The sequence below is a fragment of the Coniosporium apollinis genome (genome assembly GCF_000281105.1).
Source record: "Coniosporium apollinis CBS 100218 chromosome Unknown supercont1.13, whole genome shotgun sequence".
In the NCBI taxonomy this organism is placed as follows: Eukaryota; Fungi; Ascomycota; class Dothideomycetes; genus Coniosporium; species Coniosporium apollinis.
In genome coordinates this window covers 52,178-78,104 of record NW_006913275.1, presented here as the reverse complement: position 1 = coordinate 78,104, position 25,927 = coordinate 52,178, and the positions used below count along the sequence as shown (strand labels likewise).

Sequence of the window (25,927 nt, the reverse complement as noted above, 5' to 3'; positions counted from 1 at the left end):
ACGCCTGTTCAAGCATGCATAGATCTCCTTCCGGATCTTCCAAGCAAGTCATGACGAGTCGCTTGGCTTATCTACCAAACCTGAGCTCTTCTCCGTCCAGGTGTAACGCTGGAACCCAGGCCTAAAAGGATCATCCCACAAGTTCAACCACTCGTTGTGAAAATACTCAATCATGCTCGCAAGACCCGGCCGAATGGCTTCTCCAACAAGTTCGTGACGACGGTCAGGGAGCTTGAACCAGTCTTCGTCGTCGTATGCGTCTGCCAGCGCATCGTAATCCGGACGCAGTTCCGCCGCCAGCTGAAACCAAGGGCCCTCATACGGATGAAAGTCAACGGACTTGCCGTCTTCAGACACTCCATCGATGAACAGTCGATTGAGTACTGGAAAGCGTTTCAACGACTCCAAGATAGTCCGCCACTGAAGACACCTATGTCGGCGGAGGTTCAGGTATTTGACGTTGAGAGATTTGAGTGACTGCTTGTGATTGTTAAGGAACTTCTGGAAATGATCCGCACGACCCCACAGCTGGAAGAGTTCGACATGCTCTAGTTGCGGGAAGGAGACAAGGGCGAGCTGAGCCATGAAGTCCGAGGTGATTTCAGCCGTAGCTTCGCGCGTACAGTCAGTGTATCCAGCAAGACCGAGCTCGACTAGCGACGGCATTGCAGATAACAACCGCCAAAGCCAGTCATCGCTCGGGCTGGGGCCACCGTCAAGATTGTCGCATACCCAGAATTTCACGCTCCGTAGGTTGTTGAGAGCGGGTCGCAGATGCTGGATCTTCGGTTCTGGCATGGCCGCCATGCAGGTCCAGTCGAATCTAGCGTTCTCGCTGCAATGGAGCGTCTTAATATTCATGCCCGAAGCGGCGATGGCGATGATGGCCGGTATGAACTGGTTCACCGGGTCCCAAGCCTGGTAACTGTTTGGCCTGTACGGGTCTTCGACGCACAACGAGGACTTAGCCCATTTGAAACCATGTAGCCGACAGAAATCATCTCCGAGGTATAGCGCGTCGAGGTTCGGAAACTTGGCTATAGTTGAGGCCAATATGGCAGTAGAGAAACCTTCGACCGCGGAATCCTCCCAGCTGCTGACGATCTTGTCATAGATGACCCGTTCTTCGTCCGATAGACTGGACAATCCTTCATAAATCCAGCGCGGGCCCAGCTCCCAACTGCCAAGTACCAGCGTCTTGACCTCCAGGCTGAGCTTGTCATGTTCTGCTATACGTGCGACGTGTTTAAAACCCATGCCTTCCTCTATCCACTCGGCAGTGGCAAGAAGGTTGGCCGCGTAGTGGTAGAAAGGTTGTTCCTTTACGACCTCTTCGTGATGGTATCCGCAAAGGTTATAGACGTTCAAGTGGCGGTCAGCAACGTATCGGAAGGATTCGTCCATAAAGTCCTTGCGAATCAACCGCAACGCGCAGAGACTTCCGAGATCCAAGTAGCTGGCAATCTCCTCAACCAGCTCGACTGGGAGGTCGACGAAAGACGGCATGTTGACGGGCTAGCGGAGTAATCCAGGGTAAGGCGCTGGTGTTGCGACCAAAGGAAGAATTGCAGTCTTCGAACAGACCGAATAGTTGCGCTGAGGCGGACAGGCCGCCTATGAGTTATTGGTGAGGGAAAAGTTTTGGCATGAACGACAGGGAGGAAGGCCTTCTTGTGGAGCTTGAATACTCGCACCGCGAGACAATGGAAGAGTGAAAAGTTAAGCGAGAGTTTGGTGAAGCTATTGATATTCACTCGGCTTGTGCAGGTGGCTGTATCCGTGACACTCGGCGGACAGTCGGCAATGCGTCTTTGTACTCTGGGCCAGAGATCGCAAGCGAATTCTCGTTGGGAACATTGGGGAAAGCTTCCTAGCATACTTATGATGTGATTCATATTGGATATCCAAGGGCGAGAATATCGCGGTGAAGTTCGGCAGAAGGAGAACTATGTAAAAACCGGCTTCGGGATGGCCATGATAGTACTGTGGGGCATAAGCGAAGTGGTTCGGTACCATGTCTGAATCAAACCTTTTGTGAAGCTAACATCATGAAAATACTTAAGAATCTCTCGGATTCGCCGTTGAAGTGGGCTCAGATGAACAGAGGCAGCACGCCAGGTGTTTGCGCTTCTGTATTGCAACTTACGCTTGCTATCACCACAGCAGTACATCGCATTACGCATAAGATCCAGCTGTATCACCGCATTTGATCGAGCGTCCAATCGATCACGGAGTGGCCTACCCCTTGCTAAGTTCAGAGTCGGCTCAGTACGAGGGGTAGGAAATCCTCTGCTCCTTTTACCACTTCGACCAAGGTATTGATTGACCATGCATGGTGTCATTCTCTTCCACCTTGGAACGTCGCACCAACTGTGTAGGCCTCCACCACGGAACCTAGATAATGGTCCATTGGTACCCCTGATGGCGGTGGACCCGGATTGCGGGAGTACCATTTCTGATACGTGTCCACAGCTTCATGTTCGTTGTACTGCTCCCTACCGGCCGCAGCTCCTTCGTTGACCTGCGGGACGAGCTTGTTCTGGGCTTCTACTCTGCTTCATCTCCGCATGAGTGCTCTCGTTCGGTTTCTCAAGCTGCTGCTGCCCATCCGAAGGGATGCGAGGATCAACGGCCCAGGGATCTTGGCATGGAGTATGGGGGCGCTCGGAGTGAGTTAGTCCGCTCCGGCTGTTGCCTTGCAGCCTCAAGTAACACCAGGCCCATGGAGCATCAGGGGTTCGTGATGTGAGTGTGGTGTGTTGAAATGTTGGTGAGCAGTGTGGTCGTTGGAAGCCGTAGAATGCTGTCGGGTATCGGGTTTGCAAGATTCTTGACGCGAGGGGATTACATCCTCAAGGAAACCCACTGATATATGCGGGCTCTGTACATCTATAGAGGCTTTGATACAGGATAAGGTTGTAAGAACTGAATCATGGAGCACTCTAACCGACAATGATTAGGTCTAAGAAATCCTTGTGACTCAAACTGATGCGCTGTAAAGACCTAGGATCTATCCTCTGGAAGTCTGTAAAAGTCGCAAACTGTCCCCTGTTTCCTAGTGACTCAAGAGCGCAGGAGTGATTACACCTCTGAGCAACGAACACCCCTGTGTTAAGAACACCTCAGTGCTGGGCACGCGCCTGAAAAGCGTTTTGTATGACTATGAAAATGCGAGCGGGCATTATCAATTGCGTGCATACTCACCTCGAAGACCGAGTCATCTTGTGAGGAGTCCGGTGAGAGACCAGCTGTGTAACCGCTTCAGAACTACCGCGCGCGGCCTGGTGCGGGTGTTGCAGCTTTGACGTTTGTGAGAGCCCTTCTGCCGCAAGATCCATCCGCGAGCAACTAAATCGATTGTGGTCGTGGAAAGCCTTGATAATTCTGAACTAAGTGAACGTATTCGGAGTTGCTAGAAGTAAAGTTATTCTGACAGGGCCGGATTCCTGAGTTCGAGCAGACAGCAAAGCCTTGTGGAGGCCAGCTACCAGCTTCTACGGCAGGTTCTGCTTGCTGGATTTGACCTTGAGTTTCGGCGGCTTTCGCCGCAGACTGGAGACAGACGCATCAGATTCGGGGTCATGCTTCTCGGGAGAAAGTCTCTCAGGAAGAGACTTTTGCGGGACAGCAGTTTCGAGAAAAGCCTGTCCGGGCACAGTCTGCTCAGCAGCCATCACGGAAACACGGTTCTCAGGTCCTGACTTCTCCGATTCAGGCCTGTCGGTAAGCTCCTTGGGGTCAGAAAACCTTAACAGCTTGCGAGGCTTCCGCTTTATCGGTCTCGTACCTAATAGTAGCTCAGCTCCCGTTGTTAAGCATGCTGTAATCAATCCGTACTTTCTACTACCTCCTGATTATCAGCTGCTCCCTCCTTCTTATCCTGCAACTCAGATTTCCTTCGAAGTTTCCTGGGAGGTCTCGGGGTCTCTGGACGGGAGTGCACGAGTGGTGCTTCTGCCTCGGGAGCTTTTACCTCTGCCTCATCGACCTCCATTCTGTCCTCAGGTTCTGGGTCTTCTAGGGCATCATCAACGCTTACAGGTTCCTTCTGGTCGCCCACCGGCTCCTTCTCCTCGACTTTTGACTCTTCCTGGGCACCAGATTTCCTCCGAAGCTTCCTAGGACGCCTTGAGGTCTCCGGGCAGGAGTGCACCAGCGGTAATTCCGGCTCGGGCGCTTGCATCTCTGCTTGATCAACGTCCATTTTGTCCTCAGATTCTGGATCCTCCACAGTATTTTCGGTACCCGTGGGTTCTTCCTCGTCTTCTATAGGCTTTACCTCCTCGAACTGTACCTCCCCTCGAGGAACGGACTTCCTTCGAAGCTTTCTGGGCGGCTTCCGACTCTCAGGGTTTGGGTCCGCCAGCGGTGCCTCCGTGTCTAGTACTTTTGTTTCGACGTTGTCAATTTCCATTTTCCCGGTCAGTTCCCGGTTTTTTGCAGCATCACCAAGCTTCCCAGGCTGTTCATCAACCACTGGCTCCTGCCCTTCGTCCGTTGGGCCCGGTTGAGCTGACTTAGCATCTGCCTCACTTTGCGGCTTGGCCCTCACCTCCTCTGCAATTTCGGCTGCTGTTTGGCTGGCCCTCCGGGCCTCTCGGTCTTTCGTCGCCTCCTTCACTCTCTCCTTGTGCTCCGCAGACTTCCTCTTTTCCTTTGCCTCCGCACCTTCTCTGCTCTTCGGCCTGCTTTCCGTACCTTTTTCTCCCTCTTCTCCCAGCAGGCTTGCACCTTCTTCATCACCTTCTTCATACCACCTGTCCTTACACCAACTCGTAACCGCATCCTTAGCCTGATCACTCATCCCATAGAACCCCGGGTTCTCCCTTGGCCCAAACATGCTGACATGCGCCGCAATCTCATCCGTGGCCCTATCATTTCTCGCCTCCACCCAGTACTTTCTCGTCCTGCTCTCCTCCCTCGGAATCGTGCAAAACGTCCTTTCCTTCCCAACCACGCTCGTCGACCACTGATCCTTCCCCTCGACCGCCTTGCCTAGCGTTGTGTAAAACACACTGAACCCAACCCCGCGCGCCTCGGATACCTGGGTTACGGCTACTAACCTCTTCTTCAGGTCATCCCCACGGGCAAGACACCCGATGAACTCGAGATGACTCCCCACCCAGCTCCATCCCTCCGTCACTTTCTCCCGGCCCAGATACGCCGCCGCGCCACCGGCGGCCACGACGCCCGCACCGAGCAGCGCCACGCGCCCGAATTTCTGCCATCCGTTCCCCTGCGCCTCCACACCAGCAGCCGGTAGCGCCTTGCTCGCGTCGACGGTCGGGGTTTGGGTACCAGACTTTGAGCCGCCCCAGCCAAAGGCCGCGGCCATGCTATTGTAGGCCGACCATGCCGAAGAGGCAGTGTTGAATTGCTCTTCGGCGCCATGAGCGATGACGCTGGGCGAAATGCCGAGGTAAGGCGTGTCGAAGGCGAGGATGCCTTGGATGAAGGGGAAGACGAGGGTGGTGGGGTCCGGTGGGAGAACAGTAGAGGTGGAGCGGGAGCGGGTTTTGGGTGTCGTGGTGCCGCTGCCTGGAAGCTTGGCGTTGGTCGGGATGTTGAGGTTGACAGGGTTGGAGAGCTTGTTAGAGGCCGGGCTGGGCGTTGTTGGGCGGGTTGTGGTGGTACCGTTGTTGGCTACGGTTGTCGAGTCGGGGTGGATGGGCTTCTCGGAGAGTATCGAGAGGAGGGCTTCGGCGGCTACGATGCCTCTGGAAGGGTCGGTTAGCTGCTGAGCAAATCCTAACTGTTGTGACAAACTTGCCCCATGGAATGTCCAACCAGGACTGTTCGGACTGACGGTTCGACTGTAGGTGAAGGGGTGCCATTGGCGACCTCGAGGTCAATGACCTTGTTCTGGAGCCTGTAGCAAATTCACATTAGCAATCAGCCCCTGTGTAATACTATCCCAAGTAACACTCGTACCATTCTTTGAACCGGGCCACGCAGTCGTGGAGGTCCCCTCGCGTTTCGAATCTCGGATAAATTATCGAGGTGACGGTGACCTTCGGTACCGCGTGGCTAAGGAGTGCCTGAAGGTGCTGCGGAAAGTCACGAAAGGTGTCTTCTCCTCCCTGTGCAGAAGTTAGCATTTGTTAGCAGATAGTTTCGAAGATTTGTTATCAGTATCGTCCTTGGATGGAGAGGCAGTCTCATACCTTGAAGCCATGAATGAAGACGAGCAGCAGCGTCCTCTTCATCTTGTTCATCCGTGTTGTGTTCTTGCATGTTGAGAGCAGAGCGAAGAATCAAAGATATCTTGAATTCAAGAGAATTGGCAATATGACGTCTCGGGGGGCCATAGCGGAAGGGTCATCCCGTCTCCCTGTCGATCACCTTTCGCTTGGCGTAACGGCAGCTGACAGTATCAACGTTGGAGCATCAATATTGTCTTACAGTACCGTACTTCGTATGCAATCGTATGCTTTGCCCTTAGTAAAGCGCAACGGCTCTCAGTCGGAAAAGCTCTTGGAGAACATGTAGACTACATTCATTTGAAAATTGTAGCCTTTCATCTCCACTTGCTATTACGTCTCACTGTCCTTTCAGCCGACTGAACAACACATGCAACCAGACCAGGCAAAGAGCGGCAACGAAGTACTGATCCATCTTTACTATGTACAGTTTCCTCCACATCAAGTCATGAGCTCCTCTATCTACCAGCATCTCCTCATTATCACATATCATCATACCTCATACCCACCTCCTAAACCTGCCCCTCAGTACTCCCCACCGCATCCACTCCCGCGGTAGCAATCTGCACATCCTCATCCGTCGTGCCCCCACTTACGCCTACAGACCCAACAAAGTACCCATCAACATAGCACGGCACGCCGCCGCCAAACACAATCAGGCCTCCATTCGTCTCCTGGATCGCATACAGCGACTGGCCGGGCTGGGTAAGGTTGTACCAGGCTCCCGTGGTGATGGCGCCGTTGAAGAGCGAGACGGTGCGCGCCTTCTTGATGGCGATGTCGATGCTGCCGAGGTATGCGTTGTCGGTGCGCAGGAAGGCGAGGAGGAGGCCGGCGGGGTCGGTCACGGCTACGTTGATGGGAATTCTGGGGGTGGGGGTGTTAGTAAGATCCCGCCGTATAGGAAGCGGGAAAGGGAGGGGGAATGGGAAGAGTGACGCACTTGATCTCAGCAGACTTAGCGGCGGCAGCGGTGATGATTTGAAGCGCCTGGTTTTGGTTCAGTTGGAAGCGCTGGTTCGGGTTCGTGCCTAGGTTGTTGGTTGCGGTACGGTTTTGGGCCATGGCGAGGGGGAGGGCGCTGAGGGCGAGGGTGAGGGTGAAAGTCGAGAAGAGGGAAAACTTCATTGTAGCTAGAAATTGAAGCAAGCGCGGAGATTGAAATGGCAGAGTCTTTATAGAGAATTGGGTTCAAGAGAAGTCCACTTGGTACTTATCGTTTGTACAACGCGAGAGGAGATGCGTAGATGGTTTTGACACTTGCCCGGGTACGGCAGTACGATGTTACCGGTTGTTACTTGGAGACAAGGGCTAGCAAGCTCGAAGCCCGCCGATTCATGCCTCTCCACATGTCTGGACCGTTGACGTTTACAAAGCGCTGCCGAGGCTGCTGCATTGCTCTAGCAACAGCAAGCTAAGTTACCTAGCTGTGTGGAGCGATGCGGCTGTTTACCGATGGACAGGGGCTGAGAGATGCGAGATGGGAATCGAGACAGGCCATCGCTGACGCACCAGCGGATCTTGGTGTTCACAATTGCATCCTTCGATGCATCGCGGATGAGGCTTGACGTAAAATGCCCTGGTGGTTTGCTCGATTTGCGGGGAAGTGCGGGATGCTTGGCAGGAACGTGGAAACAATCCGGGGTTAAGGGGTCCCAGATCCGATCCGGACCGCCGTTGGAAGTTCTAGATCTCTTGTATGTTGTGTCCAGGTACTCGTGAGCTTTGGAAAGAAGCGCACAAGGGTGGGGTAAGGCTGCGTGCAGTCGCACCGTCGTTGGCGGCCCGTAGAACGCGGAGTGTGTGTTGAGTGTGGGTTTCTCAATGCTGGGAACGACCAGATAAACTCAAGTGGTTGGATTTGAGCTTCCCAATTTAACCAACATGATGTTCTGTTTATTACAAAACTGTTGTCCATATTCGCTCTCTTAGCTCAGTTGGTAGAGCGCGGCACTAGTACTTCTCCGAGTCAATGCCGAGGTCGCCAGTTCAACTCTGTCAGGGAGCAAAAGACCTCATCTTTTTGTTTTTGCCTGGTCTGCATCGCCAAGCTTGTCTTTTGCAAGCTCCTTCCACTTTTCCTTCGTCTCATGCTGTCCACAATCAGACTTTTTCTTTCATTGACCTTAAGCCAAACTGGATCGGCACAAGGATCGGTCACACCGAAGGTTTCAAAGCATCCCCATTCAGTAAGGCATTGAAAAGCGGAGAACGTGCCAGTATGGCTACGACTAGAGGCTGCCGTGAATTCCCCCAATCAAGCCAAGTTTCAGAGAGTAGGAGTACAGTGCAATGGTCGAATCAGCTACTTCTGCTGTGTATAGGGTCATAAGTCATTCTTTGGTAAACCCATAAGTCGTCATCGTAAGAGTCGTCCGGCTAGTCAGACCAACACCCTGCCTTGACGGCCTCTAGTCATCGTAGGTCTCCTCATACTCCTCCTGGTACTCCTCTCTCGCCTCCTCAAGCTCTTCCTGCTCAGAACTGCCAGCATCCGAGCCTTGAGCCTCAAGCTGCGCCTCTTGGTACTCGTGCTGAGCTTCAAGCACCTCCTCACGATCGCTTCCCGAGACCGAGTCGCCATCTGCGTCCACGGCAGGCGGCATGCCCATAGGTGCACCACCGGAGGCATAAGGATCACCGCCGTAGGGAGCTCCGCCGTAGCCACCCGCAGCTCCGTGGTGGTCATTGTCACCTGTTGAGCGAAACTGTTAACACTGGAGCTCTTGAGGATTGGATTCGAAGTCGAGGCAAGAGGACTTACTCATCCCGTGAGCAACGGCACCGCCGGCAAGAGCGCCGACCGCCAGGCCACCAGCACCAGCCATCATCATGTTCCTGCTGCTGTTGTCCTTATGGACGTCGCCGTAGTATCCGCCGGGACCATGGTCGCCGTAGCCGCCGCCGTGGCCAGCACCATATCCACCGCCATGGCCACTACCGTGTCCACCACCGTGTCCGGCAAGTGCACCGAGTGCACCGAGTCCGCCGAGCGCGCCAAGTCCACCGGCTGCAGCGTGCCCGCCAGAACCGTGAGCACCATAGCCCTCGTCGTGGCCGCGAGAAGTGTCAAACGCGCCGGACGGGCCATGCGACTGCGGCGGGTCCCACTGCGAACGGCCCGTGACCTGCTCGACGATGTACCAGTGGCGGGTGGAGAAGTCGTACTGGCAGGTCCAGCCGCTGGGCATAGGCGGCATGCCTGGTGGGCCCTGGATCACGGAGGTGTGGGGTGGTGGGACGCCGTACTGCTGGGGGGCGCCGTAACCTGGTTGGTTATGGGTCTGAGAGGAACTTTCGTAGTGGGGGGGAGCTCCGTATTGCTGCTGGGATGGGGGGCCGCCATATTGGGGTTGGCTCTGGGGGGGATAGTGAGAGGTTTCGTGGCTGTAGGATTCGGGGGCTGTGAGACATAGGTGAGCGGCAGTTCCATGAATCAAGACACGGATTGGGAGGATGGTTGGTTTGGCCTGTACCTCTGGTGTGTTCCTCCTGCTTGTCTCCGAACTTCATGTCACCGAACTTCTTGAAAAATGACATGGTGAAGATTCGATATTTTCGAGGTAGTCTTGACAAAGGTCGTTCGAATGGCTTGGGTTCGGAAATAAGCTTTCGGCTGCGGAAAGGAAGCTTCGTAGAGATGAAGGAGAAGCTGAGAGCCGGAGGAAGAAGAATTTATAGGAAATAGAGTGAACTGGTGCGATTAGGTGACGGTCAGCAGCTGTAAACAACAAAAAGTGCCCCGCTACACATGCCAAGCCTCGGCGAGATTGGAGAGGAAATCGCTCCGTTCAGTCGAATTCTTTGAAACTCACGGGAACAAATGTCGTTGACTGTTCTGAGCTGCGGCTGTGATTGACTAAGAGATCAAGGGTAACCGGAGAACTGAAGATGTTGACCAATCTCGCAATCCTAGTCAACCTTTTGCACGCATCCAACCGAACTGCTGAAGCTGCCCCTCCCCACCACCAGCAAGTCGCAATCCGAGACCTCGTCCAGTTGCTCACCGCAGCCGCGCACGTTGTTGACGCCTCCAAGCATACTCAGGCTCTTGGCCCTGCAGACGCGGGCCCTTGCGGAGCTGAAAGCAGCTGGAGCTCCCGAGGGCATTCCTAGTGGAACCATGTACTTGTGAACGAATAGAGCGGCTTCCAACCAAGTGTCGTCAACGTCCTGCACTTCGAATAAGACATGTTAAGCGATTGGGCAAGCTCTCGGCGAAGCAACTGACAAGTACACGTCAAAGGCCTCATGCGAGCAGTAAGACATATTCTAACTTTACGTCGAGACGTATCGTATAATGTTTGACCCCGTCGGGACATACCCTAGGGCCGATGCTCGGCATTCGGAGCTCACCAAGAATTCGTTGTTGCTGAGATTGAGCAAGCAGCCGCAGGTGGTGCCAGACAAGAGGCGGCGCCTGCTGACTGGCGAGGCGCTACGGGTAGAGGTGTGTAGTATCATGAATGAGACACGTGAGGACGGGAGTTACAAGAAGGTTGATGGTGCGACAGCACGTGAGTTGCGTTAATGTATAAGGTACAACGCGCAACACGTGATCAACGTAACAGCTTCATGTCTTGAGCGACATCACATGAGAGGTTTTGTAAAGATATCCAAGCTGTGCAGAACGTACCATTCCCAAACGCATTGCCTGACCATCGTGTGCCACACTCTTCTCTCGAATCACGAGTGGTACCTTGCACCCCCAAGGATGCAGATGATGTCCCCAACCTGGGTCTCTGCTGGCACTAGCGCCATGTCGTTGCGCGAAGTAATGGCAAACCGACGGTGATTGATTGTCTTCAATAGTTTCTCCGTGAGTAGCCTCGCCTCTTGCTTATTGCGGTATAGTATGGCGGGATCGCTGTATGCGTCCGCAGATGCTTCCTTGTAACAACTTGACCAATGTTGCATCATAGATACTCGGGTTGCTCATATTTTCCAACATCGACCATGCCGAAGCACAAATGGATGCTACGACTGGAGGGAGAAACAACTGTATGCTAGAATCGTGTGAAGCAACGGCGGGTAAAGTTTGTATTCAGGTATGAGCCGTCTGAGAATAATGACGAAGAGGCCAACGGCTTGAAGTTAAAGTGAAAAAGTCTTGAACTGACGATAAGCCTGCATGGCACGAGCATTTCGACCTAGAAAGGCTGCCTTGAGAAGTGAGCTCATATGGTAAGCCTTCCCTCGATGGAGGGTTGCATGGTGAGGCTGACGCTCATGCGATCATGCGCCACTGACCCAATGCTTGATGCAACAGGGTCATACACCGGCGGAGGTTAGTTGCAACAAGGACTTACCATATGTATGGGCCTGCTGATTGGCAAACTCAGTGTCTGGTGTAGAGGAACTCAATGTGAGGTGTGGTTGATGAAAGGTGACGCGCAGGTGCACGTGACGCCATGGTAGCGCCGAGCTTCGTATCTTACATGTTGAGGTGGGGACAGGTGTGCTCAATCCAGCTGTCACTTGCGCATAGCTTTTGAGCATACTAGTCGTAAGCGCGATTCTTACACCCATATGAGGAACTGTTTTGCCGCGTAGCTAGACTAGCTACTCAATCATAATGAAGTTCAGCAGATGGTGATGACCCTAGATTGGCAGTGGAGAGACCGAACCGATCCAGTGCTCGAGGATGCTGGTGGCTTGTTAGCAACGCGCTAACCCGCATCAGGCTAACGGTATGGATTCGGTCATCACCTCGAGAGGACGCCGACTGCGAACATATCTCGTAAATCGAAGCAAATGAGGTTATCAGCTTTGTGATCTCGCCTCTTGGCCACATAGCTGATCTTCACTCCCTCGACTCTGTTTGGCGCAGAAGTTTCTCGAGATTTGTAAACAAGAGCGCACTTCGGCCAGTCTCGAAGTCCGTATGCCGAAGAAGCCTCAATATAAAACATCCCAGGGATTATATCTTTTACTCATATCCTTCCTAGTTGTAGTCATATCCATTGCAACAATGTCATCTACCCGCGCCTTCTCCCTCAACAAGCAGCTCTTCAACGCGAACCTCTACAAGCGCGTCCGCGACGTCTGGTTCGCGGACCTCCCAGCCGGCGCAAAAGCACCGAACCAAGCCACCGTCTTCCGCTGGTTCGGCAGAGCCACTGAGGAAGAGAAAGATCTGTTCGATGGCGTGTGCCGCTCCCACTTCCACGACGCCCTGGCCTCCATTGGGCCGCAGAAGTACACCCTCCCGCCGCCCAAGACGAACTACAGCGCGGAGCAGAGCGAGGCGCTCTCGATAGCCGCGCCGTTTCTGTCTGAGCTGGAGCAGAAGCCTGACCAAGACGAGGGAACGGCGTCGAACACGGCCCTCAGCCTTGTGCTCCTGCTCGACCAGATCCCGCGCAACATCTTCCGCGAGGACCAGGGCGCTATCTACAGCCACTACGACCGCATCGCGCGCGCGCTCATCAACGTCATTGTTTCCAGAGAGCCGCGACTGGATCTGCATCCGCAGTTCCGTGCGGCGCCGGTGTACCGCAACTGGTTCTACATGCCGCTTATGCACTCCGAGTACCTCGAGGACCATGAGAAGTACGAGAAGTTGATCGCGGAGCTGAGGAGTGAGATCGAGGAAGCGGGGGATCAGGAGACGCTCTGGTTTCTCGACAAATCGATGGAGGCTGAGACGTCGCATCTTAATATCCTGAAGCGGTTTGGGCGGTATCCGCATCGGAATGATCACCTGGGAAGGGAGACGACGAGGGAGGAAAGAGAGTTCATGGAGTCGGGAGGTGACAGCTTTGGCGTCAAGCCGAAGCCAAAGGCATAGAAGTCGGTCATTAATGCGAAGGTAGATTTTATTGATATTCTGTAGAGCAAATACTGATCGATATACCGTACTTGGTTTGCTCCAAACTCCGTTGAAGACGAGACGGAGGAAATTGAAGGCAGGTCATAAAGACTGCCGCATATTGCAAAAGTAAGCCATGGTCCGCAAGATCATGGCGTGCTATAGGACATTCTCGGAAACGGAGAGTTTTGAATGAGTTTAGAGGTGAAGTACAAAAGAGCTGTTGCTCAGATGCTCAACTTCCTTGCTTGGCCGGAGAGCTCAGCAGAGTTGTTATACGGCCTGCAATCGCGTCTGTGCATCTTGTTGCAGTAACTGAATTGATTTCTTTAGAACAGCAAATGATCTTCTTTCGAAGCCGCTTTCATCCAGTAGAGCCGGTACTCCATGATGATGTGTCCGTCGCCGCAACCCATCCACCCCAGTTCTTCCACACCCTCTCACACCCAGGCATCGCTTATCGCAGCCTCCTGGCCTCACGCTCGGACTCGAGAAGGCAGAGGATGTCGTTCTCGCGCACTAGTTTCAGAGAGCAGTCAGCCTCTGCTCTTGGGTTTTCCCGCATGCCTGCAGCCTAACGAGCGCAACTCACCCGGTCCCTTTACGTTCCTGATAATGCTCCGCGTAGTATCATCCATGAACTCGACGCGGACCTGGCTGACACCACCTCGCGAACCTGACATCGTGTATTAGCCTTCCGTAGGGCCCTATTCCCTCGTTTACTCGCTCGCGTCGGACGTACCGGTGCGGCCGAGAACGCGGGTCACTTTGACAAGCTTGACGGGGACTTTGGCGGAATCCATGTTGTTTGAGGTTTGTCTGTCGGCTGGTGCCTAGCGGATGCGTGAAATTCGGCGTGTGAGGGTTTTTGTCGTGTGCGCTGGAGTCGTTGTCGTTGCGGCTCTTGAATTTTGGCGTGACGCGGGTGAGGGCGTGGGCCGTGCCAAGTCTTCGCTTACTAACACCGGCCAAGCGAGATATGGGGATTGTTTGAGCAACGCCCAACTTCACTGCTCGCGCTCTAATCTAGGTAGCTGCCTCTTAGACGGAGAACTAGGAGAAGGAGAAGGAGAAGGGAAACAGAAGACATCGTTCGCATCGTTATTGGTTTGTCCTTGAGCGCTAGACGCGGATAAGTAAACACAATATGCACTCCCAAGTAAGCCGCGGAAGATGACATGTAGGTCTTGTACGCCTGAAAGAGTGTACTTCAATCCCATTCCAGATAAAGAAGTCCAGTTTAGTCCACCGTCACTGTGCTTGAAGTACTCCGCCTACCGTCGGCCTGATGGCCATAAAGTCCAATAAGCCATTTCCACAATCCATCCTGCCAAAACCCACTCTCATTACCTACCCTAGCTTCATCCACTCGTCGAGTTCCCCCCCCCTCACCTCCAGCTCCCGCCTTCTCTTCTCCACATCCCTCAACCCTAGCTCCAACTCTTCCAGTTTCAGCCGTGCAAAATCCACCCGCAGCTCCTCCAACGCCTTCCTCACATGCTCCAGCCCCACGCCCCTAATCTCCACATCCGCCTTCCAAGCCCTTCGCAGCGTCTTTTGGTGCCGCTCAAAAGCGCGATACAGCTCATTCAGCACCCTCTCACCCTCTTCCACATCCTCCTTAGTCTCTTCTTGGCCGCTCTTCCGGCGCTGGGCACAGGATTCTGCAATGCGCTCCCAGTGTTCATAGTACAACTGCAACACTTTTCGCACGTCGCGGAGCTCGTCCAGATGCTTGTGCAGCTCGTCTGCGTGCTCAGAGCCGGTGAGGGAGTCGCGCTTCAGAAATTCATCCTGGGACGCGACGGTTTCGTTGAAGAGGGATGTGATGGTCTGGCGCAGCGCGTTCTCGGCCTGCGCGATGGGATTGTGGGGTTCTTCGGGGACGATGCCTAGATCGAATGACATGTCTTTCGTCGGTTCATTGTTAGTTGGTATCCGGTCTTCAGAGAGACGGCTGGGTGGGGAGGTAGAAGTACATCTGCGGTGACCCAGTCGCTTGTCGGCCTGTTGCTGGCCGTTATTCACAGTTAGCCTTCGTGTGGACATCTTTGCGCTTGTCGAGGATTCCATTTCGGGCTCTTGCTAGTAGAGGTTCTTACGGTGTTGCGGCTGTTTTCGTGTGCTAGGGGAGGGCGATCTGGAAGACGACAGAGTGAGACGGGGTTTACAAGGCTGAATGACAAGAGACGGCAGTATGAAAGGCACGAAGTAGTCGGCGTTTTCCTGTGAATGACACTGAAGTAAACGTTAGGTGGCCTCTGCGCGTTGGGCGCTCCTGGACGCCTGTACATGCTCGGCTCACGATATTCCACTGTGCTGCCAGCGCTATGAGAAAGCACATCAAACAAAAATCAACCCATCCATCGTCTTAACGCTCGGCCACTGCCACTAACAGCCCTGCACTTCACACCCCACCGTTTCCCCCATTTAAACACTCCAGCGCCCCCAGCAGCTCCACCACAACCCTCTCCTCAAGCCTATTCTCCGCCATCGCCTTCTCATCCACAGGCCTCATCCTCTGTAGTTCCACCTCTCGCTCATTCGTCGGCGTGATCCTATCTCTCAGTCCTCGTCTCCCCTGCAGCCACCCCTCCACATCCTCCTTCACACCCGCCTTATCCCATCTTAACTGTAGGATTTCCCCCGCCGCTACGCCAGGCGCGGCGCGCATCTGCTCAATCACCAGCGCGATCAGCGCGAGCGAGTGCGTCTCGGATGCTAGGCCCAGCGTGATGTGACCCGTGTGAGAACCCTTTCTTGAGGGAGGGGGTTTGCCGCTCAGGTCTGCGGCTGCGCGTGCCAGCTGGTTTGGGAACTGGTTCAGGAATGCCGCGACTTCGGCCGCGACGGGGACTTGCACGGCGAGTAACAGGTTCAGGCAGAGAGGCAATACACCACGCGTCCAGATCGAGAAGAGGCGCGCCGGTTCATCGAAGGGACCCATGCCATTCGGCCGCTGGAAGTACTTAACGAGGTTCGCGGTGCTAAGCTGCGCCAACACGCCATCAACAGCGAGGTTCTCGGCCATGACTTCCATGCTGGAGAGCTCAAGGAGGAACAGGATGCTCAGTTCGCCGTAGATGGGGTCGCGGTCGATGGCAAGCTGGTCCGACCAGGAGAAGAGGCTTGTCGCGTAGCGGCTGGTGTTGGTTGCGGAGAACTGGAGTGCGATCTGGGAGTGGAAAGTTCGCATGCCTGGGACTCGGAGGATGGATTGAAGGAGTGCGGTGAGGAGGACGAAGTCGGAGGGCGAGCAGCTCCGGGAGTCTTCGTGGACTTGAGTTGCGAGGGAGCGGAAGCCTTGGGCGACTACTTTGCTGAGAATTTCTAGTAACATTGGCACGATGGAGGGGGAACCATTTGCGCTCGGTTTGGTCCTGGTAGATCTTGTAGAGTCGCTGCCCATGAATGGAGGTGAGTCTGAAATATGCGGTTGGAGAGAGAGGAACAGGATCTTGGTAAGAGCGCGGTAATAATCAGCGTTTTCTCCAACAAAGGCAATCTCAAAGTCCTGGCCAGACTTCCGCATAGTCTCCCAGGCGATAGGAAGGATCGCTTTGGTCTCGTCCTCCGTTGACTTTACGGTTACGAGCTTCTGCAACAGTACAAAGGCCAAGTCCAGTCGCGTGTAGATTAGTCGATCGAAAAGCGACTCAGGAAGGTTCGATGCGGTGTTAGCCTTGAGGCAATCTCCGACCACTTTGGCTAAAATCTTGGAGAGCTCGGGGACTTCCGAAACGATGGTGCTCAACTCACTTGCAAGCGCTTTCCAGCTTTTGAGCAAGAGCACTTGAGATTCGACGAGGGAAAGGTTGACATTCGCCCGAAAAAACTCTTCTTCAAATCCCTGACTCCGGCCGTTCGACCAAGCTCGATCGTGGCCAAGAAGCTCTGAAGCAAATGCGATGTTGTAGTAGTAGTTCCTACCAAAGCCCATTCTGGCAAGTGAGCTGTGTTTGAAGTTAGCAAGACGACAGCCAGGGAATTTAGTCTCAAAGTTCTTCTTCAGATTCCCGTGCAGTGAAGAGTTGTATTCGGGAACAGAGATACCACGGGCGGACATATAGCTCAGCTTCGGCACAAGCTTCTTGGCAATGGAGATGTCGCCGATCTGACGTGCATTGTGCAGGTACATCGCAAGTATACTGGCAATGAGCGAAGCCTTGTGGTTCTGGTGAGCCTTGTCGACGCTCTGCTCGACTGACGAATGTCCATCATCTTCCAGATCACCCAAAAAGTCCATCAGGCTCGTGAGGAACTGAGGATGCAAGCGGATATGGTTCATAGTCCAAGGCCAGTGATCCAGTCCTAGCGCGACAAACTCGAGCATCCCTGTCGCAAGTCGCGGCTCAAGCTGTTCAAGGTTGCTGAGCTGGTCTAACGCATATGTAAGAAGCGATGTGCCGCGCGCTTCTGGTGACCCCTCGGCTTCCTTTCTCTTCAGAGTATCTCTTGGAGTGGTTCCAGTAAGTAGGTAGATGGCAAACCACTGCTGCTTGTTGCTGACGACTGCGGACAGAAGATGCCAGATATCGGTTTCAGTTGACTTGACGTTGAGTGGTCTTCCGAGGTCAGAGAGCATGCTAAGGAAGCTCTTCGCTGTTGCTGGACCAAGGTGGCCTAAGAGCGACGCTGGCTCTCCGTCAGTCCGTCCAGCAGCCTTCACTAGCGCCTCGAGCAGCCGCACGACTGGCGCTCTGTACGATTCATGAGTCGCATACAGACGAGCTAGCAGCGGACATGCCTTGAACAACTGAGTCTCTAAACGTGAACTACTCCGGGCCAGCAACACACTGACACGTAGTAGGTTTGTCGAAAGAGATAGGATCGCACGAGTCTGCACTGTCCAGAGTTGTACTTTCTTTGCGAAAAGGGTTGTTCTCGGTGTCGAGATTCCAGCAGCGAGAATGCTGACTATTGGGTGGGTCGACAAGTCATTGGAGGATCCTGAGAGGAAGGACTCGACCAGATACTCCGCTGGCGATGCCAAAACTCCAACAAGTTTCTGAGACACCGGCTGCGTGTCATCACATCCATAAGCATATTTTAGTAAGCGGTTGAAAGCACTAGCAAGCCGGGCGCTGATTTCCATCTTCTCTTCCACAACAACGAACCGCCAGTCGGGCGAGCTTTCAAACACACCCATCAGCGTTTTCTCAAACGTCAGAAGGATCCTGCTCATGACTCTCTCGGAGGAGCCGCTGCCCGAGTTTGTGCCAGAGCCAAAACGTGTCAAAGCTTGACTTGAGCCTTTTCGAACGACCGTTTTGGTGACAGCGTTGTCAACAAGGATCTCGAAAAGACGTATGCAACTGACAAGGAAGTCGTATCGTCCAGCGACTATCTCCGTACCAGCAACGATCGCTAGCAAACTGCCACCGCTGCCTTCGATACCGAGTAGCGCGCTGCGAGCAAGCAAAGGCCACACCCTATTGGGTAAAACAGCAGTCAAGGCATGCATGAACTGCACGCAGCTGACGACCAGGTCGAGGTTCTCACCAAGCCCGGGCTGTTGACGCTGTCGTTGCAGGCTCTGCTCGAACAGATCGGATACTATGGTGACGATATCTTGGTTGTGCCCCACATCATCGCTGGCTTGCTCAAGTATCTGCTGAGCCGCAGCAGTCAGCTCGAAGGCACCGTTGCTGGCTCTGGCGGATTTGACTGAGGCAGTAAGCAAGGTTGCAAATAACCCGACTATGTCGCTAGCCGTGTCCAGTCCGACCCGAGCCTGGGTAGCGGTTTCTACCCGATCAACCCCAACGATGCCAGTCGTTAGGAGCCGCGATAGATACCTTAAGCTCGAGTGAACGAACAACCAGGAGGTGATGGGCGGCTTGGTGTTGCTCATGACATATCCAGGAGTTCCACAAGGTATGATGAAGTCCTCGGCTTCGTCATGGACGCCCACGGGGCTAAGGGCTATTCTGCTCCTCTGTGACACGAATACTGGAAGATCTTGGGTCAAGCTTACCCAGTTTGCATCCTCCTCTTCTCGGATGGTTTCGTAGCCCACGAAGTGTCGTGGCATCTTCTGTGTAAACTCTGGATTGTTCTCGAGCATGCGTGTCACCCGCAAAACTCCGTCGTCGTCGATTTCACCATACGTGGCGATTATACGTAGGTAGGTCAAGAAGGGCATGGTCTCGTACGGAAACCGATGTTGTGCTTGTGCGAGGAGAGAAGGTATCAAGATCTCCTCATCGTGAAGAAAAATTCCAACGACAGGATCTGCAGTGTCCGAGAGTGGTTTCTCTAGGTAGTCCCAATACCGCCTGTCTTCGGAGAGAACTGCAATAGATGATGCCACAACTTCGCCTGCGTAAGAAGCGTACGAAAGACTTGCTCGCAAAAGTTCGAGGAATGTCGCACGTGCCCGGCGTTGAAAGCTTAGATCGATGCTGGCGGCAAAGCTGTGCACCATGTTTGTGGCTAGATTGGCAACAACATCATACACGTGGAATACGTCGGCGGACTGGCCCATGAGGAAAGCGGCGAGTTCAACTCCCTCAGGAATGTGCTCTCTAACCAACTCCATCCTCTCCCATGCTGCTTTGACGGGAAAAACTCCCGGGGGAGGGGGATTCGGTGGTCGCGAAGCACTTCTTGAGAAGGCAGACGGAGATTCTTCTCCAGTCCAGTCACCCTCATCCTCGCCTACCAGGTCCCTGAGGAGTCTAAGAATGATAGCCCAAGCAAAAACAGCGGGAACTGCCGGGCTTGGTTCGCTAATTGCAGCTTGAACGAGGATTGTGTTCACTTCTCCGATGCACTCCAGATCAGAAAGGTAAGGGCGAGCGTCGACGTGTGGAGCCGGGGGGTTACTCGGTGTAGAAGAGGGCAGCAGAAGCTCTATAGCCTTGGGAAGTTGAAGAATTCTCAGAGAGATGATGGCAACCATGTTCTGGAATAGCGGGACCATGGCTTGCTGGCTCGCAATTGTCTGTAGTCTTAGTTAGGAATTGTTAAGGCGTGGGAGCGCAAAGTCAGCTTACAAATTGCATCTCCCTGAAAAAGGCATACTGTGCGGCTAGATTGAACCACGCAAGAACAATCCGCGATGGTGGTAGTCCGGGGGCACAATCGAGGTGGACAAACAGTAACTGTAGAATATGGATTGGTTCCACGACCTGCGCAGTACCCCATAACGCTCCCAGTTCAGGATTGTCCTCTGCTGCGTCCCACTTGCAGCCAGCCTCCAGCCCAGCTAAGCGGCTCCGAAAAGCCTCGATACACTGGGACGCAAAGCTGAAGTCTTTTCCGGCTGACTGAGAAGTCGTGATTTTGCGTCCCAGATCTTCCAACCAAGTGCCAGGGTCCTTTTTTTTTCCTTTGTCGGCGTCCGATTTTGTGACACGGTCCGCGTCTATGCTCTGCCGAACCAAGATCTCGCTGACCCTGAGGATGTGTGACCTCTCGGAGAGATATACTTCCAGCAGCCGCGCGCGTCGCTGTTCCGGAGAAGAGAGGCTCGCCAAGTCTGATCTGGACGCGCCAACCGGTGCAACGAGGACAGAGGAGTTCAAGAATGACATCGAAGCACCGAAGCTAGCGCCGCCCGCCGCATCTCGAACGCTAAGCGTCTCCTCTTCCGTAAGACCGCTGAGCAATTGAGTCGCCGGCCGCGTTTGCCATTCGACGATAACGATCCTGAGCGCAGAGACCTCATCCGTGTTTGTCTCCTTCGAAAGCCAGAGCGCATCTTCCTTGATCTCATCGATGTTGTAGTGGCCGTTGCTCGAAGGCGTGACATGAATCGCCGCTGTCCTGGCCTCGAAATCTGTCTTTGACTGAGGAGTAGCGGTCGGGAATGGCTCTAGAGGCCGGCCCAGGATCGCGGTGCTCGTCTCATCGGACAGGAAGTGTGGCAGAACGGAGCTCTGGAGCGCGGCCTCGACATCGCAGAGGGCGACATAGACTTGGCTCCATGTCCTAGCAGGTTTTAGCAAATGGATCGCCAGAAGGTCTTAGGAAAGGATCTGCCCACAAGAGCTTCTGGTCTCCGGTCAAGCATTTATCCAGAGGAGGAAAGTAGGCGGAGTCTCCAGCCGGAGCCATTCCACGCGTCAGTGCGCTTCAGGTTGCCGTCTCGTGGGATGTTCCATGGACTTGACGACAGCGGCGGGTAAGGGACTGAGTGTAAACAGACAGAGAGACGTGGAGTCGTGGAGTGGTGCGTAAAGTTGGAGCTCTGTTGAAAGTCGCGTCAAGCAAGCTCGAAATGTCGCGCTGCTGCTTCTGCCGCCCGCGGCTTGCTTGTTCCGCGACACCGCCGAACAAAAGTTCCTGCCCGTGACTCTTCCAACCACGACTCCTCCACGTATTCAGTGACTGCGCACCATTGTCTCGATTCTAGAGCTGAAAGGTTAAACGATCCTCTGGTGAGACGCTGTGGTCACTCATTGGAGCCGTTGACGCCATGCCCGCCATGCCCGCCCTGGACCTCGAGGACCACTCGCCGCACCACCCCTCCCCCGCCCAACCGGTACCTACAGCTTCGAATCTGGTCCTAATCGACAACTACGATTCATTCACCTGGAATGTCTACCAATACCTAGTGCTAGAGGGCGCCACGGTAACAGTGTACCGCAACGATGAGATCACCCTGGACCAGCTCATCGACAAGAAGCCGACGCAGCTGGTCATTAGCCCCGGGCCCGGACACCCAGAGACAGACGCGGGTATAAGCAGGGATGCCATCAGACATTTCAGCGGAAAGATACCTGTGTTGGGCGTGTGTATGGGAGAGTGAGTTTTCTTCCATCCCTCATCACGGCGCAAGTGACTGATTGGTGCGCCAGACAGTGCATCTACGCCGTCTTCGGTGGCCGCGTAGACGTCACCGGCGAGATCCTACACGGCAAGACCTCTCCGCTGCGCCACGATGGGAAGGGAGTGTACGTCGGTATACCGCAAGACATACCGGTAACGCGGTACCACTCCCTGGCCGGCACCCACCCGACCCTGCCTGAGTGCTTGGAGGTGTCTTCTTGGATAGCGACGGGTCCGGATGGAGGCAAAGGTGTGATCATGGGCGTGCGCCACAAAGAGCTCCTGGTTGAAGGCGTGCAGTTCCACCCAGAGAGCATTCTTACTCAGGAAGGCCGGACGATGCTCAAGAACTTCCTGCGGATGCAGGGCGGGACTTGGGTGGAGAATGAGAGGCTATCGAAGGAGGCCCAGAGCAGACCAAATGGAACCAACGGAGCTGGTAGTGCGGATTCGTACACCAACGGCACATCAGATCCAGGAAAGAAGCCCTCAATCCTCGAGAAAATCTACAACCACCGCAGGGCAGCCGTAGCCGCGCAAAAAGAAATCCCCTCCCAACGCCCCATAGACCTACAAGCAGCCTACGATCTCGACCTCGCCCCGCCCCAAATCAACTTCGCAGACCGCCTGAGGCAATCGCCCTTCCGGCTTTCCCTAATGGCCGAAATCAAGCGCGCCTCGCCCTCCAAAGGCATTATTTCTCTATCAACTTGCGCCCCTGCTCAAGCTCGCACGTACGCCCTCGCGGGCGCCAGCGTGATCTCCGTCTTGACGGAACCTGAATGGTTCAAGGGCAGCCTGGACGACCTAAAACTAGTCCGCCAGAGCCTAGACGGCATGCCCAACCGGCCCGCGATCCTCCGCAAAGAGTTTATCTTCGACGAATACCAGATCCTCGAAGCGCGGCTCGCGGGCGCCGACACTGTTCTCCTGATCGTCAAGATGCTAGACGAAGCCACGCTCAAGCGGCTTTACCTGTACTCCCAATCCCTCGGCATGGAGCCACTAGTCGAGGTAAATACGCCAGAGGAGATGCGTATTGCAGTCGACCTTGGGTCCAAGGTGATAGGGGTCAATAACCGCAATCTTGCCAACTTTGAAGTGGACCTAGAGACCACGAGCCGACTGATGGACATCGTTCCTGAGGAGACGATCGTGTGCGCTTTGAGCGGCATCGCTGGATCTAAAGATGTGGAACCGTACGAGAAAAATGGTGTCGGCGCTGTGCTTGTGGGCGAAGCCTTGATGCGAGCTTCGAACACTACCCGGTTCATCTCGCAACTCCTAGGACGGAAAAACCAGCCGCCAGATTCCGGCAAGAGGAGCCGGCTGGCAGTTAAGATCTGCGGCACTCGGAGCGCCGAGGCAGCAAAGGCCGCTATTGAAGCAGGCGCAGACCTCATTGGTATGATTCTAGTGAAGGGCAGGAAACGTTGTGTATCAGAAGAAACAGCGCTACAGATATCTCTGACCGTACACTCAACCTCGAAACCCTACCAACCCCCCCAACTACGCACCATCGCTCCCTCAAGCGAAGCAACAAGCTACTTCTCCCACACCTCCACCCACCACCTCTACCACCCCACCCGCGCGCTCCTTGTAGGCGTCTTCCAGAACCAGCCCCTCGACTATATCCTCTCGCAGCAGCGTCTCCTCGACCTCGACATCATCCAATTCCACGGCTCAGAACCGCTCGAATGGGCAAAGCTCGTCCCCGTCCCCGTGATCCGCAGCTTCAAGCCTGGGGAATCCGGCCTGGCGCTGACGGGATATCACGCAATGCCCTTGCTAGATTCCGGCGCCGGTGGGACGGGTCAGAAGCTCGATCTTAGCGAGGTCAGGGCAGCGCTGGCGGGGGATGAGGGGCTGAGAGTGTTTTTGGCTGGGGGGCTGAGTCCGGACAATGTGCAGGCGGTTGTTCGAGAGCTTGGGGATCTTAGCGACAGAGTGGCTGGGGTCGACGTGAGTAGTGGCGTCGAAGAAGATGGGCAACAGAGCATTGAGAGGATTCGGGAGTTCATCGCAGCTGCGAAGGGGGCACTGCCCGATAGTTGAGCCGTCTGCGTCGGCCAATAGAAACCACTTCAACTCATCTTGCATGTCTCAGCGGGCCTCATCAGGCCTGTCTGACGTTAAGAGTATTCTCCATCCTATACTCTATATAACTTGCCGTCACCGACTGAACCTCTCACTGGGCCCACCTAGCTTCTATCGCAACCAAGCAATAACCGTCATGAAGCAGGCGCCACTTCCCGTTCTTCCCGCATCAAAGACAATCCGAGAAGACGAACAGAAATGGTCTTATAGATGACATTGGGCTTCACGCCTGGGGATCAGTGAGTACCCTATCTACGCTTGGGCGCGTGGAGCGCTACCAGAGTTGTAATGCTAGTACTATACTTCGATTGCAGGTCTGTATGGAATGTGGAGGCTCCGATGGATCTTCCAGAGCGCTCAGAACGCTTCAACGACTGCGACTTTGTAAGTTATTCATATACACACGTTGTTCACATCAACCCTAAGAGGGAGTTCAATTGTTTGTTGTCATTCTCGACCAGCGCCGTTTAAGCTGCAGCTCCGTCGGGCGTGTTACCCAGTAGGGCACCCGGTGCAGCATCCTTTTCAGATAACTCGCCGTGCGGATCCCAGACAGCTTCAATTGCCCACATCTTGCTCTCTTTCGGCTTGCTCGCGCCCAAGAACCTGAACCGAGGATCGGCGCGATAGAACAGGGAACGCCAGTCGTCTACTTCGCGCTCGCGAGCGTTGACGGTAGTTAACATAACGAGGTCGATGGTCCTACAGCCCTCGCTATCAGTCACTCACTGTTCGTGTAATAAACAAGCGAGAGAGACCTCTTGGAAAGGCGTACCGCATAAGCTTCTCGTCCCACCTGCTCAGAACTCCTGGCTCCGGCAGTACGCCGTCATTCACAATAATTTTTGCACCCTTCTTTAAAGCCGGGATGTGATTACGGAGGATCTCAACCGCGTACTTGTCGCTCCAATTATGGAAGATCCATCGGAAAAGATAGACATCTGCATCCTTAACCGGTTGCTCCGTCAGGAAATCATGAGCCACGAACTTGATCTTATCCCTCAGGCTTTCCGGAATCTTCTCGTGAGCGCCATCAACGACTTTCGGCAGATCCTGCACGACGAAACTGAGATCAGGATAGGCACGCGCGAGCGTCACGCACGCAAAGCCAATACTTCCACCCACATCGACCACTTTCCCATTACCGATGCTCGCCCACACAGGATGCTCCGCAAGATACTCGATCTCGAACCCTTCACCAGAGCTGAAGCTCGCCATAGCAACGCCGAACCTCTTCAGGTTGTCCGGCCTCTTCCCCAAGTACTCGAACCAAGAGTCAGTGAAACCGTGTTCGATCTGCAGCGCCGTCTCTCTAAACTCTTCGCTCCGTGGCCACTTCTCCAGCGCCGGCACCGTCTTGGTCGTCACGCCCCAAAGGTCCTCGGTATGTAGCCCGACCCAGCACTGCAGTTGCGTGTCCTCGCGGAGTAAGCGCGACGCAGCGGTGTGTTCGATGGTGTTCTTCGCGTTAGCAACCTCGCGGAAGATGTTGTTGGTCATTGCATGGCGCACGAGGCGGCGGATATTAGCTTCGGTCATGTTTGTTTTCTCGGCGAGTTCGGTGTAGGTGATGGTCCCGTCCAGGGGAAAGGCGTGCGCGATCTTGTAGTGGTATACAGCATGCAGACTGAGGGTGTCATTGTGCTACAACGCTCATCTGGTGTCAGCCGATTGTGCGTGCGTAGCTCAAGCTTCGATGATTCAAGGCAGTGTACAAACACACATCCCAGGCCAGATAACGTAGTGTTTCTCTAGCACCGACGACAAGGTCACGCAGCTCTTTCGTGGCATCAATCAGCTCCACGCGCGCTTTCTGAACCTCTGCATCTTCTTTGGCAATCGGGAGTTCAGCGAGGCCATTGGCGTCAAAGGATGACTCTCCCAGCCCCTTGAGCTTGAGATATTCTGCAATCTGCGCGGTGCGTTGGAATATCAGGGTTGACAGACGTGTCAAACGCGAAGAGGAAGAGACATTTGGGGTTGACTCTTCCATGGGCATGGTCAAGGGCAAGGAGTGCACGTTCTCGAAGGTGGGATGAGAAGG

At 54.5% G+C, this 25,927-nt stretch overlaps 10 protein-coding genes and 1 non-coding gene across 11 annotated transcripts; 3 read left to right on the top strand and 8 right to left on the bottom strand.

Moving 5' to 3' along the window:
* Window positions 1-48: 48 nt before the first annotated feature.
* Window positions 49-1,506, bottom strand: W97_03172 (uncharacterized protein; the record flags this gene model as incomplete). The annotated part of the gene is made up of 1 exon (XM_007781070.1): window positions 49-1,506. The coding sequence occupies one exon, from the start codon at window positions 1,504-1,506 to the stop codon at window positions 49-51; it is 1,458 nt and encodes a 485-aa protein (XP_007779260.1).
* Window positions 1,507-3,494: 1,988 nt separating this feature from the next.
* W97_03171 (uncharacterized protein) lies at window positions 3,495-6,206 on the bottom strand (the record flags this gene model as incomplete). The annotated part of the gene is made up of 5 exons (XM_007781069.1): window positions 3,495-3,787; window positions 3,838-5,717; window positions 5,807-5,869; window positions 5,926-6,080; window positions 6,165-6,206. 5 exons carry the CDS (start codon window positions 6,204-6,206, stop codon window positions 3,495-3,497), a joined length of 2,433 nt encoding a protein of 810 aa, XP_007779259.1.
* A 506-nt stretch (window positions 6,207-6,712) lies between these two features.
* W97_03170 (uncharacterized protein) lies at window positions 6,713-7,328 on the bottom strand (the record flags this gene model as incomplete). The annotated part of the gene is made up of 2 exons (XM_007781068.1): window positions 6,713-7,067; window positions 7,144-7,328. The coding sequence occupies 2 exons, from the start codon at window positions 7,326-7,328 to the stop codon at window positions 6,713-6,715; spliced, it is 540 nt and encodes a 179-aa protein (XP_007779258.1).
* A 794-nt stretch (window positions 7,329-8,122) lies between these two features.
* W97_03169 lies at window positions 8,123-8,208 on the top strand. Its single transcript has one exon. It is a non-coding gene; the product is annotated as a tRNA-Thr (tRNA).
* A 403-nt stretch (window positions 8,209-8,611) lies between these two features.
* W97_03168 (uncharacterized protein) lies at window positions 8,612-9,740 on the bottom strand (the record flags this gene model as incomplete). The annotated part of the gene is made up of 3 exons (XM_007781067.1): window positions 8,612-8,895; window positions 8,965-9,468; window positions 9,677-9,740. The coding sequence occupies 3 exons, from the start codon at window positions 9,738-9,740 to the stop codon at window positions 8,612-8,614; spliced, it is 852 nt and encodes a 283-aa protein (XP_007779257.1).
* A 2,431-nt stretch (window positions 9,741-12,171) lies between these two features.
* Window positions 12,172-12,990, top strand: W97_03167 (uncharacterized protein; the record flags this gene model as incomplete). Its single annotated transcript, XM_007781066.1, has 1 exon — window positions 12,172-12,990. One exon carries the CDS (start codon window positions 12,172-12,174, stop codon window positions 12,988-12,990), a length of 819 nt encoding a protein of 272 aa, XP_007779256.1.
* A 478-nt stretch (window positions 12,991-13,468) lies between these two features.
* W97_03166 (40S ribosomal protein S28) lies at window positions 13,469-13,814 on the bottom strand (the record flags this gene model as incomplete). The annotated part of the gene is made up of 3 exons (XM_007781065.1): window positions 13,469-13,530; window positions 13,604-13,687; window positions 13,754-13,814. 3 exons carry the CDS (start codon window positions 13,812-13,814, stop codon window positions 13,469-13,471), a joined length of 207 nt encoding a protein of 68 aa, XP_007779255.1.
* Window positions 13,815-14,361: 547 nt separating this feature from the next.
* W97_03165 (uncharacterized protein) lies at window positions 14,362-15,060 on the bottom strand (the record flags this gene model as incomplete). The annotated part of the gene is made up of 1 exon (XM_007781064.1): window positions 14,362-15,060. One exon carries the CDS (start codon window positions 15,058-15,060, stop codon window positions 14,362-14,364), a length of 699 nt encoding a protein of 232 aa, XP_007779254.1.
* Window positions 15,061-15,418: 358 nt separating this feature from the next.
* On the bottom strand, window positions 15,419-21,072 carry W97_03164 (uncharacterized protein; the record flags this gene model as incomplete). The annotated part of the gene is made up of 3 exons (XM_007781063.1): window positions 15,419-19,957; window positions 20,010-20,946; window positions 21,002-21,072. The coding sequence occupies 3 exons, from the start codon at window positions 21,070-21,072 to the stop codon at window positions 15,419-15,421; spliced, it is 5,547 nt and encodes a 1,848-aa protein (XP_007779253.1).
* Window positions 21,073-21,442: 370 nt separating this feature from the next.
* On the top strand, window positions 21,443-23,841 carry W97_03163 (anthranilate synthase component 2; the record flags this gene model as incomplete). The annotated part of the gene is made up of 2 exons (XM_007781062.1): window positions 21,443-21,762; window positions 21,816-23,841. 2 exons carry the CDS (start codon window positions 21,443-21,445, stop codon window positions 23,839-23,841), a joined length of 2,346 nt encoding a protein of 781 aa, XP_007779252.1.
* Window positions 23,842-24,350: 509 nt separating this feature from the next.
* W97_03162 (uncharacterized protein) lies at window positions 24,351-25,882 on the bottom strand (the record flags this gene model as incomplete). The annotated part of the gene is made up of 3 exons (XM_007781061.1): window positions 24,351-24,585; window positions 24,659-25,527; window positions 25,607-25,882. The coding sequence occupies 3 exons, from the start codon at window positions 25,880-25,882 to the stop codon at window positions 24,351-24,353; spliced, it is 1,380 nt and encodes a 459-aa protein (XP_007779251.1).
* Window positions 25,883-25,927: the final 45 nt, after the last annotated feature.